This window comes from Aptenodytes patagonicus, chromosome 4 (assembly GCF_965638725.1).
Source record: "Aptenodytes patagonicus chromosome 4, bAptPat1.pri.cur, whole genome shotgun sequence".
Taxonomy (NCBI): Eukaryota; Metazoa; Chordata; class Aves; order Sphenisciformes; family Spheniscidae; genus Aptenodytes; species Aptenodytes patagonicus.
The window spans coordinates 1,953,452-1,966,247 of NC_134952.1; the positions used below are offsets into that span (position 1 = coordinate 1,953,452).

Consider the following 12,796-nt stretch of genomic DNA (forward strand, 5'->3'; position numbering starts at 1 on the left):
AAACCTAACGACTAGAGCACATAGAAGAAACAAAACACAAAACAGTACTTGAAAATTGTTTGAAATGATCGAGAAAGTGAAGAGTTAAAGAAATACTGAAATATCTTAAAGGAACTTAAAAAATGCAGGTTATTCTTTAAGATGACGTCTCCCTTGGGTTGCAACAGCGCAATACAGACAGCTGGCGGCAGGTGGTGTCATGGTTTATGGTATCAGCCAGACTTTGAAAATGCTACTGCTCCAGCTGCTGTGTTTCAAGTAACTTTGCAGAGGCTCCTCATTTTCTTCCGGAGCTTTCAAGGGGTGCTGAACGTTCTGCGTTTTTCAAAGAATCCACTGTATATTTAAGTGCTTAATAAGGATGAAAGCACCAAGACTAGTATTCAAAAACTAAGCACATCGTTTTAAGGAAAACTTTCAGTTATGCAAAAAGTCAGCTATGACCAAGGATTTTGCAGCTGATTTTTTTTGAAAGAGAGGTGAGAAATTCTGCAAGTTACACGCAAATTAAAATCTCCCAGTGCAGCACAAACATAATTTGTATCTGTAGGAGCCAAAAATTCAAAGCTCATGATCCCCACCCAGAAGCAAGAAATTCCATCTCTGCTAGCATGTCCACGCTGAGATCACTTACTTCAAAACAAAACCTTTCTAAAAGCAGTCGATGAATTAGTGAGTACCCTAGAATTATTTTTAAAAAGCTTACCAATGAGGACTAAATACACGTTAGCGAACAGAAAACACCCACCTATAATATTTAAAATATGAACCAAAGAACATAACAAAACCATTCCAGACTAAAAAGGAGCCAGATTAAGCAATTCGATCCAAGGACTGAATAAGAAAGAGCATCCCAAAGAAAACTGCTTGGGGATCCTCAACAGCAGGTACAGGCCAGCGTCCCAAGTGAAACGTGTGTGCTTGTGCAGAAGCGTGTTTGTGCAGAAGTATCTCCGCAGAACGCGGAAGAGCACACACATGCACCAAATACATCAATTCTGGTTGACTGAACATGATCAGGTAAGTCTAACAACATAAAATAAATAATATGATGTCTTTTTGAGCAAACATTTGCCCACGCTTACAGTTGACAACTGAAGTTAATGCTGAGCACATTACAGTTATTAGCCGTTGCAAGGGTATAATAAAGATAAAAATCTAAATTCAAGTATCTACTCATAATTACATGCTTCAATGGCAATTGCTTATTTCAAGACAAAACTGAGAAAAGAGGAAACCTCCTTTTGCTCAACCTGCAACATCACTTTGGAGTGGTACTACTTACTTATATGTGATGTTAAACCCTGTTAAATTATAGGCAGCATCACTGAAGAAATGCAGAAGAGCATATCCAGAAGTAGCTACAACTTCTGGTACTGTTTCATTGCTATCTTTCTCAGGAACAATAAGACCACTGGAAAAGAAAAAACAAAACAAAACAAAACACAATGTTAGAAGTGAAATAAAAGGAGGCAAAGCAACAATAGTAAATACATCAGTATTAATAAAACAATTGAAATTCAAGGTATTTATTTGCATCTATTTGAAGTATACTGAATTTGTGTAAAGTAACGATCATTTTCATAGTGCAGTGTTATCAGCTTGTTTTCCTTCAGCAGAACTCCTTAAATATTCAAAAGGAAACGTCTCGACATCGTGAGCATGCATACTCAACCAACCCTCAGAACAACCCCATTCTCGAAGGCGTAAGAACCCTCAAGACCCTCTCAGAAAGATAAAACCACATTCTTCAGGGACCGGTTCATTAAGCCCTCCTGCTTGGCTTAATTATCTGCAATACAGGGACCGAGTTACTGACCAAGGAGTGCAGACAAATTAGGATATTGAGGCTATCGAGAGTAGCGTTACTGCTGCCCTCAAAATGCACGACTTTGGTCTACAAGAAGGAATGGCTGCAGAAAGGAATGCAAACAGAAAACCCTGAAGTAATCAACTTGGCTCTTCTGAAAGATAAATGTATATGAGAAGTGTTTAACCTGAGCAAACCTGAAGCGGTCTAGAATTCCAGTTATTCTTACCAAAAACCTACTTTCCCTCCCTTATTATTCTGCCATGATTTAAACAGGACCCATTCCTAAAACAAGGTGGCATGTTTGAAAACAGAAATTAGCGTGTCCCAAAAGCATAAAACCTGCTGTACCAAGCCAACCTCAAGGTCTGCGGAGCCCAGTATTTCCTCCTGACTAGGGGCTACAGCAAACGTTTGGGGAAGACCGTGACAAATAAAGCAAGTATGGAGCGTTTTGGCGATGTGTTATCCAGCTTCCAGAAATCCACAGTTCAGGCGCTTTGACCTGGAGAATGCACCCAAGTCATCACATTTAAATAAACCATTCATCCATGCTTCTATATAATTCCTCTCTCAACCACTTATACCCTTTTCACCTGGAAAATCTGCAGCAGGGAGGTCAACAATTTAACTCTGCAACGGCAGAGAAAGGACTTCCTACGCTCCCTTTACGTCTGCTGCCCCATCATCCACTGATGCCTCTTGGGCTCCTCCTCTACGAGAAATAAATACAATCACCCTTACTCACCATCTTCCTGCCACCCACTCTTTCATAAAGTCCCACCCAACTCATCACATCCACGTTTGTTGCCTTTTCTGTCCTAAAAGGCTGTCACACGCACTACTCCCACCTCATTCATTGCTTCACGCTTCTGGTCACCTCTGGCTGTTTCTCTACAGCCCTCCAGGGTCTGCTAGATCCTCCGGCCTTCTAGTTTTCCAGGGGTGGTGGAGAGAAGGAAGGATGGTGGGCAGGACTATTTACAGTGTTCGAGATTGGACACAGTACAGATTTATATAATGATCTGCCAAAATACCTGGAGTAAGCTGGAAAGGAGACAAAATACCTCTTGAAGGCTGTAACTACTACCTATTTACCTACTGCACAAAATGGTTTGTATCTGAAAGGGAATGTTCATTCTTCTTTTAACACAAGCCTGACAACAACAAAACAAAAGAAGTCAGTTCCTCCCTCATACAAAAGACAGAAGAGGAAGCATAGATTTGAAGTCTATTGAATTTATTTTTTTAAAAGCCTTTATCTAAGCAAAGCGCATTGTCTACCACCACCTATTCATAGTCAGCTGTTATTTTCTTGTAAAGAACCATCTTTCCCCCAGCCTCAGTCCTATTTTCGAAGGCTAAGTCGAAGCTTTTTGACAAGCAGGGACTCCAAACCCCAGAGCGGAGCATGTCGGGCAGGGAACCGAAGGCAGCTCCGGCCGCTCCGGGTCTGCAGGCAGGCAGCAGCTCCCCTGGGAAAGCAGCTGAGCCTGGTTTCACGCCCTGCGACTTCTGAATATCCGAGGGCACCATCAACTAAAAAGCAACGATGAAAAGAATTTTCCCCCCTGAAAAGAACTTACTTTTCCTCTGTTGAGATCTGTTCAGAACAGAAAGCAAATGCATGTGATGACAGTTCCCTAGGACAGGGTAAATGAGTTTCTACACCCGAGGAAAAACACTCACAGCTATCCGCAGCAACCCATTCACATCGCCTGTACAGCACTTTTCTGTGACCTGAATTCTTCTGTCCCCGCGATACAACACAATGGTGTGCTCGAGGAATAACACAGACACCCACTGATCCTTTCCAAAAGCTTTTGCTGTAGACGTTGGGGGTGTTTGCACCAAGAGTAACAGATGAACGTGTTACCTACGGCGGGGTAAATCCACAAACCGTACGACAGCCCCTCCTGCACAACAAGTCTTACTGTGGACAAAAAAAAAAAAAAAAAAAAAAAGATATCCTTCGTTTTACCAACATGCCATAAAAATGCAGCAACCTGATCCCACGTTTTGGCTAAACAACTCCAGCACATTTGCAGATGTGTAGCTCAATAAATATTTCCTTGTGAGAAAGCCAATTATTTTTTTCTTCTTTCAGATCTCAAGGATATAGGATTAGAAGGCAAAATTCACTGCCTCCTCCTCCGTCTGTAAGAGGTGCCTGTTTAATTTTAAAATTTGAGACTTCTGATCTGAAGATGATCTCTCCCAAAAGACCGTCTCCTGAAACATCAAAGAACAAAAAGTCTAAAACTTCTCCTTGCTATTTGGTTCATAGTTTTCCTTTGTAATGCAAACTATAGGACGGTGTGTCTCGGCCACAGGAAAACAGACATCTGAATGTAATTCAGGGTAGGGCAAACTACAGCTCAGGGACAAGAGAAAATTCCTTTGTTCTGATTTATTCTTCTTCAGTCTTTTTCTTGCAGCACTTACCACTGATATTACAGGGCAATCTAACCCGAAAGCCCTGGAACAGGAAGAACAATGACAGCAAAGAATATAAACTACAGAGCGAATAGCGGTAGTGAGAGAAGACAAAATCCCCCACAGTAACCTTTCCTAATAAAAGGACTAGCACAGGACAATTATTTGTTCTCTCTTCGAACTCTTGGGATTAGTTTGGGAAGAACGCAGGTTCCTCCGTAGCAGATGCTCTCACCGCGTCTCCCACTTGCTCCTTTCTTTCCATCTTTTTCTGACGACTCATACGTAAATATACTAGAGAGGACGTTATCCCACCTACACAAGCTTAAAACAGCCTGATGAAACTTAACAGACAGACTGCAATTTCGTTCAGAGAAAGTCACGAAGGGAACACAACACAACGATAACGATCAGGTCCTTGAAAGGTTGAACCTCAAAAACCGTGAATAAATACAGCGTGTGCACAGCATCATTTTGAATAAGCCAGCACAAACAGAATTTACATTATCTGCCATGAAAAAAAAAAATCGAGTAGGCAGAATCAGAATGATAAAGGATTATGCAAAACTTCCTTTAAACTACAATCCAGAATCTCTCAGACTCGACCCTGGCCAAGATTAGCCTATTTCACAATGTACAGCTTCTATTTCTTTTTATAAGGTTTCAAAACATTTCACAATCATCACTACTCCAAAGCAAATAAATACTCCTACTCAGCTAAGCTGTCCAATGGCACTATTTCTTCGATGTCGAAAGGCAAACCTCTGTTTTGCCCTGAAACAACTTCTATTTTCTGTGCGCTGGATTTGTAGAGGCGGTGGCAGGGTGAAAAACAATATCCAGGAGACCCAACTTCTCCGTCGCCCTGCACACGCCGCCTGCCTTCCTCTCTCCCCTACACCACAGAAAAACGGGAATTATTTAAAACGAAGGGCATCTCCTCTATTACTTTTCCTTTATTTGCTATGCAAGCGTCACGGTGATGGTGTACTCATCATTTTCTCCTAAGACACAACCTGCCAGCGTGGCAGAGATCAAAAGCGTAAGATCCTACCGAGCACAAAATAGTCGAGAAGGAAGAAGATGGGAGCCACAAAAGGAAAGGGAGAAAATACGGAGTACAGATCACAGAGAAGTGAAAGGATAAAGGTGATACCAAAACACTGGTAGTACATTGGATTCGCAAGCTAGCGAAATGCAATGAGAAACCATTCTCTTCTCCTAATTTTTAAAATACGATGACCCATCTGGACACACACGTACACAAAATGACACCATTTCTCCCGTAGTAAAAAACAGTCTGTGCACATCACCATACTCACAACTACAAGGGTAAAAATAAACCAAAAAAAAAAAAGAAAGAAACCAAAACCAGAAATTACAAGAGACTAGAAATAAATCAATGCCAAAAAACACAAAAGGAGGGATGAAAATAAGGAGACATCTCAAATTGATTTTCTTAAAGGAAACGCTAAGGTTCTTGTGCAGCAAGATGACTCCCAAACACGGACTTTTAAGGAAACAAAGCAATTACGACGACACTTATAAAAATGAAAAAAAAAAAGGCTCATTACTGAGAGCTGGCAACACCCCAAAGTACAATTTTTCTTGAAACTCTCTTCCCTCGTTGCACTACAGACAGACCCAGCTGCTGCAGCACCAGCACAGGGCAAGCCTGCCTGCCCACAGAGCCCTCCGGATCAGGGGCGCTCGCCCCAAAATCCTCTTCAGTTCTTACATGACGCTCTTCCTGCCGGAGCCAGCAGAACGAGGACAAACCATAAACATTAAAACGTGTCTCACGAGCCATTCGGTAATTTTTAACGATTATGTCACATGATGAATATGACATGGACTGAAAAGCCTCAAAAGAAATAACACCTTGTTTGCCATTACAGTGAAGAAGAACTTTAAAAGTCAAAAAAATATTTTAGTATCTGGTCCTGGAGAGACAGCCCATGCTACCGGCCATGGTGCAAATGCCTTTTCCTTTTTTAAAACCTAAAGCCGGTTGCCTGTTTAGTACCTGTGAAGCTCAGTACAGGATATTTGAATTAATGAGGGGAAAAAAAAAAAATAAATCAAAATCTTATTCTTCAGTCCATCAGAAACAGTTTTAGGAGAGAAAAGAACTGAGAAAGCGAAGAACTGAAGAAACTTTCTGCTCTAAACTTCCTTTATAAGGCCTTGACTTAACTCAGAGGATTTATCCTTTCAAAACTCTAAAATAGAAACTCCATCTTGTCAAATTGATTTGATGTTTTGGGGGGGGATTACAGGTTTAGTGAACAAAAGCAAGTTTGATACGTTTACATTTCTCTAAGAAATCTTTCTACTACAAAGGCATTTTGATTAATCAATTCTCACGCATTCAAAGGATCAGCTGGCTCACTGACAGGCTCACGAGTAAATGTAAACAAAAGGAACATCATTCGGCAGGTACATTTCTAGCAAAACCCCAAATACATTTGCTCCTCACCTTATACTGATTTTTTTTTTTAATCAATACTCTAAAAGTTATCGTGGATCCAAAGAAAACGAACAGAGCGAAATAATAAATACATAGGCTGCTAGAGCAAAAAGTCAACTGGACTGCTCCGTGAACTGAGCGCGTGCATGACGACCGTATTGCAACACAGTCCAGCACAGGGTCGTAACATATCCCCTATCTCAGGACCCAGAATAAAAACTGATTTGGGAGGTGATGGCTGATTATGTGCCGAGTGCCAGCTTCATCAGAGGAGGGCGAGAACATCGATAGGCAAAAACCTGGTTACGCACATGAGCGAAGGTCACCCAACGCATGTTTTGAAGCAAACAGAGCAATAAAACTTAAGCACTAAACAGTCCCTTCGTCTTCTTTCACAGAATCATAGAATCGTTTGGGTCGGAAGGGACCTCTAAAGGCCATCTAGTCCAACCCCCCTGCTGTGGGCAGGGACATCTGCAACTAGAGCAGGTTGCTCAGAGCCCCGTCCAACCCGACCTGGAACGTTTCCAGGGATGGGGCATCCACCACCGCTCTGGGCAACCTTTATGCAGAGCACGTACGCCTGCAGTTCATTCTCTGCCTATATGTGCCGGAGGCAAGGACCGCTTCTTCCTATAAGTCTATATAACATCAGCTCTAAGTTGATTAGCAGCTCTGGATACCCTCATAACACAAATAGTACCGACTCAACATGGTTTGTACCTTTCCCAGTGTAATTAATCCTCGTTAGCAACCTCCCTGCTGTTATCAGCTGATCATTTGCTCTAAGCTATATGAGACAAGTCGACGGTGAGGGGTAAGCAGGGTTTGCAGGTTAGTTCAGGAAGGGCACTGAAGACAAAGCAGAAGAAAGAGCGAGCCTTTGCGTGTGCCCGTGGAAGCAACATGGGTTACGATTTCTGGCAAATAATTGAGGGAATAGAAGGAGAAAAATAGAAGGGGGACAACCATACGATGTATGAGGAGAGGCAGAAGGAGCAAGGTTTGTTTAGCCTGGAGGAGAGATGGCTGAAGATGGGGAGAAATCTAATTGCTGCCTTCGACTATCTAAGGAGAGATTACAGAGGAGATAGCACCAGACACATTCACAGAAAAAGGACATGAAGCAACAGACACAAGCTGCAGCAAACAAAGTTCTGATTAGATATTAGTATGACTTTTTTTTTTTTTCTTTTCTTAATTTTTTTTGAACCATGAGGGTGACCAAGTGCCGGACCACTGGCCCAGAGGATCAACGAGATCTCCATCCTTAACAGAAATTGGCAAGTTGACTGGGCAAGGTCTTGAGCAAGGGCCTGATCCCACTCTGAAGCCAGCCTTGCTTTGAGTGAGGGATCAGACCAGGGTCCCTTCCAACCCAACTCACCCCACCTTCTGTGCCTAGACTCAAATTTGGGTGTACAAGTGCCACAGTCACCTGCAAGTAACGAAAGGAAGGTGACCTGCTCCTGTTTTCTGAGGGTACGAGAGCTCACGTGGAGGCACCGCAGAGCAGCCAGCTCAGCAAGTGACTGTGGGGCAGCCGCTGCCACCATGACCACCCATCTGGCACCTGATAGCAGCCGCGAGGCGCTTCTGAGTGGTGTCTCCCCCCGAGCCAAGCGCAGAGCCACGGCCAAAGGTCTTGCAAAAGAGCGATTGCTTTTGAAGAGGAAAACACCCCCCGCCGACCAGCGCAAAATGAAAATAAAAGGTGCAAAAGCAGCTCCAGTAAATGATTAACATGGAGTAAAGTTAAAAACACAACCAAGAGAGTTCACAGATGATGAGTGTAGTTTATCTGCTTCAGATTTCTTCATTCTGTGCAGAAGAACACGCTGGATTTCTGTTTCCTCCACATTCTTTTATTGCATTTTTGAAGCAGCACATTCACACAGTCTCATGTTGCCTATGATCACAAATATAAACCAGCAAAGATATTTTTAACCCTGCTTAATAGAAAAAAAGCTTAATGTACGGGACCGGACAGCCCTGGGGGCACAGACTACAAGGAGTTTAGTAAACAGTTTATGCAGACACTTGCACTGTGTAAATGTTTGCATTATGCAAATATTTATCGCAGTTAAAAATTGATAAAACCAATTTAAAGTTTCTCCATAGTGCAGCGCTGAGGATCTCCAAGATCATCTTACATTCAGGGTAAATACCAAACTGTGAACAAACATAAGCGGGCATCAGAAAGTCAAGAAAACAAGATCAGAGCAGTGAAGGAAGTGAGGGCTCAGGCAACTGCCGTAAAAAGCCAGGGAGGTAACAAAACCTGAACTTTAGAGAGGGAGGAATTCACAGTGTTTATCAACAAACTCCGAAAGTTTACAGTGTCCAACTGTACAAAGCTCAATCTTGCAAATCCCCTGGCACTGTGCAAAAACAGTGAAGAGTGAAATATGGTTATGGTTAATATTAAAATTTAACATAAGCCAAGAAGAGAGAGAAAATATGAACACCGCTCTTAAAAATTCTAGTGCATTTATTTTTGTGTCAGAGAAAGGTATTTTTCAACAGATGCTTTTTTGCACTTCATCAAAATTAGAAGCATCTGCTATTTCCTGAACTTGGTTTACTGAACAACACCGCTCACTACTAATGAAGATGAAATTCAAATGTCACCTAAAGAAGCAATTAAAAAAAATAATTGAATTTTTTTCCTACCTCAAAAATGTTATTGTATTAAGCTCACGCTTGCTTGTCCTCAGGCACAGACTTCCTAGTGATTTACAGATGATTTTAAAGTCTGAACCATAATTGTTAATGCTGTGAACTACTTATAACCTCAATTTAAAAAGCCTATTAATTTTTGGAAAACACACAAGAAACTGCAGGCACAAATCATGATCGTTTCACCTTTTCAACAGCATATTAAAAATTAGCTCGATTAGAGCAAAATGACTGAGAGTCAAGATGACATTTCTTCCCCTTCCTGCATATCAATCCAGTGCATGATACCAGGAGAGTGCTTCCAGGTTGCACTTCCAGGTTTTTGGAGGTTTTTAGAAGACGGAAGGTTGTTTCTTCTTCAGATGTGGTGAGAATAACATAATAATTCATTTGTGTGTCCTGTTTTGACCTCAGATTAGTCTGAAAGTTTACAGGAAGCATTCCTTCACTACAAAACAACTCTGCATTTTCAGTTGAAGACCGAAAAAAACCCATGTTGTTTTTTTCATATTTTTTTTTTAATCCACTTCTTGTTCCTATGCTGATCTTCTCTTATAGAGGTTACAAGGATTTTTTAGAACAAACATGAAGTATTTTTAGAACTTCATTTCACAAAGGAAAGGAAGCACAGCAGAAGGTTAATTCTGAAAATAGTTAATCAGCCACTTGGAACAAGCAGAGTCCAAAGGGAATCATTAGTTTTTCCATACACAACTTGGGATTATTTTTCTAATTTCAGCTAAAAGAATAGAAAACATAAGGTGGTGCTTGTCACTGCAAGACTAAAGTACATAAATGCACAACTTATATTTAGGTCTCTTCGTGAAATGTCGACTGTTAACCAGCATCCACAAACTGGTCTCTCACCACAGACAGATGAGCCAAATACCAGTCATCCATCAGAAGAACAGATATTTTTACACGTTTTTACAAGGTTGTCTGACCCATCGTTGTTGTTTCTGAACATGTTCCAAAGAGTTTAAAAATGTAAAGTTTAAGGTATGTAAGGATATACATACTTCTGCGAGACCTGTATGTCTGCAATGTTGATTAATTGGCTTTTGCCCTCTGTCAGCATTGACGTTCTATGAATTAATCTTAAGTCATGTTCGAACCCGATAAATGGGGCAGTTTTCTACTTTAGAAGGAGCCTGTATGCCAAATCATCTCAAGCTCAACCAGATGACAATAATTTTTTTGTCTCTCAAATAATCACGATTTGGAAATGAAAACATAATACTTATGCTACAGTGTAGTAACGCGATTTGTTCATTGTAAAAGCAAAAACAACTCCTTAATTGTTTATGCTGACGATGGCTGCACAAAAGGACACTTGCTGTATGTGCTGTATTTGCAGTATTATATATTTAGATTAATGGAACACACTTATACTGCTAGAAGCCACATTTGATTCAGGCTCCAAGTTAAAGAAATATCATTGCGTACACTTAGATTCTTACCAAGGGGAACTTACCTAAAGGCTGCCAGTAAGGGAGCGTAAATTGAATCTCCGTCATACACATACAAGTGATCCCAGCTGCACTCTGTGGCAAAGTGATTGAATCGAAGCCTGAGGATTGTGTTTGGCCTGTAAAAAAAAAATAAAATAAAATAAAATAAAAGATTTGTAATTAGCCACTCGACACACATGGCAAAGTCCCTCCAACAAACTCCTCCGGTGTGAAGCTCGTCTCTAAACAAGACTAAAACTGAGTGACTTAGTGTAACTGTAGATGCATCAAACACGCTGTGGCTTTCTTTTTCGGTGTGCACGCTCCCCTGGTATTAAGCAACAGATTCTTTATGGTCAGAAAAACTGTGTCCTTAAACCCTTCCCCATCACCAACAGCAGAAGTTGAAGCGCAGGCACTGCCAGCCCTCTGCTCTTTACCAGTACTGACTCTCCTAATGACAGGGCTTTGCAGGGGTAAGCATGGAAAATCTACATGGACAACACATTCACGTGTAGATGTGGCACTTAGGGACATGGTTTAGTGGTGGACTTGGCAGTGTTGGGTTTACAGTTGGACTCAATGATCTTAAAGGTCTTTTCCAACCTAAATGATTCTATGAAGAATCCCAGCCACCATCAGGGAACTAACCAGAGCTATTTTTCTTGTTCAAGGGATTTTCTGCAGGTTGACACGATTACAATGGCCTGCGGTTATTTACTTGCCCAGAAGCTGGCAGAAATCCTTCTTCTATTACTTTATTACTTGTGCAGTACTGCAGGACGGCCCTCTTGAGGGAAGCCCCTCCAAACTGGAGACTGGAAATATGCCTCAGTGGGCGCTAACTAAAGAAATTCTCAGTCTTGCTCACCACTTTCTGGGAGCTGGAGAAAACAGGTCAAGAGAATGCAGAGGAGACCCGTCTTCTACAGGATGGGAGGCCCTGGGGCTTTACCTTTTGCCAAAAGGAAGGTCTTTGGTTATTACTTGGACTGTCAAGATGCAGTAACCACTCACTGCCTCTCATTACTTACAAATGCTAATCAGGTTGCTTGACTTTCTTCTGGAGATGCGTTACAAAAAATACTGGGACCAGTTGAGAATGAACGAGCTGGAAGTCCTGGGAAGAGACTTGCTGCCTTCCACCTGAATGCAGTGGGCCCAGCACACCCCGATGTTAACACCACCGGTCAAGGAGAGACTACTCTGTTGCCTTACCAAGTCAAGAGAAGACAACCAAGGGGCCTGATCTTCTGAGATGTACCATCAGGAAAAAGGTTTTATTCAGTTGATGTGGGGACAGAAAGAGTAGTTCAGACACCAAAACACATCAGCATTGCTTTCACTCCACAGACAAAAGGTGCCCACTAAGCCATAACCAAGAAAGGTACATTTAGATGCCATTAGTTTCATGGCTAATATGCAAAGATACATCTAAAGAGAATCACACAGAAGCCACAGCAGGTATCTAATTTAGGGCTCAGCTCAAGGAGGGTGAAAACACCACTAATACTGTGCTTGGACCCTGAGATAAAAAGAAAGTGAATCTACAGCAGCACTGCTTTTTCCTACCCACAGCTGTAGCTGTTGAAAGGATAGATGCAAGTGATTAGGATCTTTTCAACAGCATTGCCCTTGGGTTCAGATGAAATCCTTGTTCATCCTAATCAAATAAATTAATAAAATGTCAGCTTGCCATAGAGTCCTTCCTTCCCACAGAAGGGGAATTCTTTAGGGAGTTATTCTGCAAAAGAATCTTTTTTGATAGGCACAATGATCTACTCCAGGCCTTTGGAAAAAGCAGCAGGTGTAACTCAAGGATAATATCTTGCTTAAAGAAAAGGTACAAAGAGTACTCATCGTTTCAGAACTGAGCAGCCTGTGAACTTGTAGGGGGTTTGCTTCTATTTCAACAGCCTGACAGCTGTAGAGCAGAAAGAAATACTTAAT

The 12,796-nt window shown here is 41.6% G+C and overlaps 1 protein-coding gene across 1 annotated transcript in view; it reads right to left on the minus strand.

Annotated features, from left to right (window-relative positions):
* ATRN (attractin) overlaps window positions 1–12,796 on the minus strand; it is a 151,783-nt gene that overhangs the window by 102,943 nt on the left and 36,044 nt on the right. The window contains exons 3-4 of the mRNA XM_076335646.1: window positions 10,870–10,983; window positions 1,286–1,414 (exon numbers count right to left, since the gene is read on the minus strand). Coding sequence (XP_076191761.1) covers window positions 1,286–1,414; window positions 10,870–10,983 — 243 coding nt within the window. The remainder of the gene's footprint in view (window positions 1–1,285; window positions 1,415–10,869; window positions 10,984–12,796) is intronic.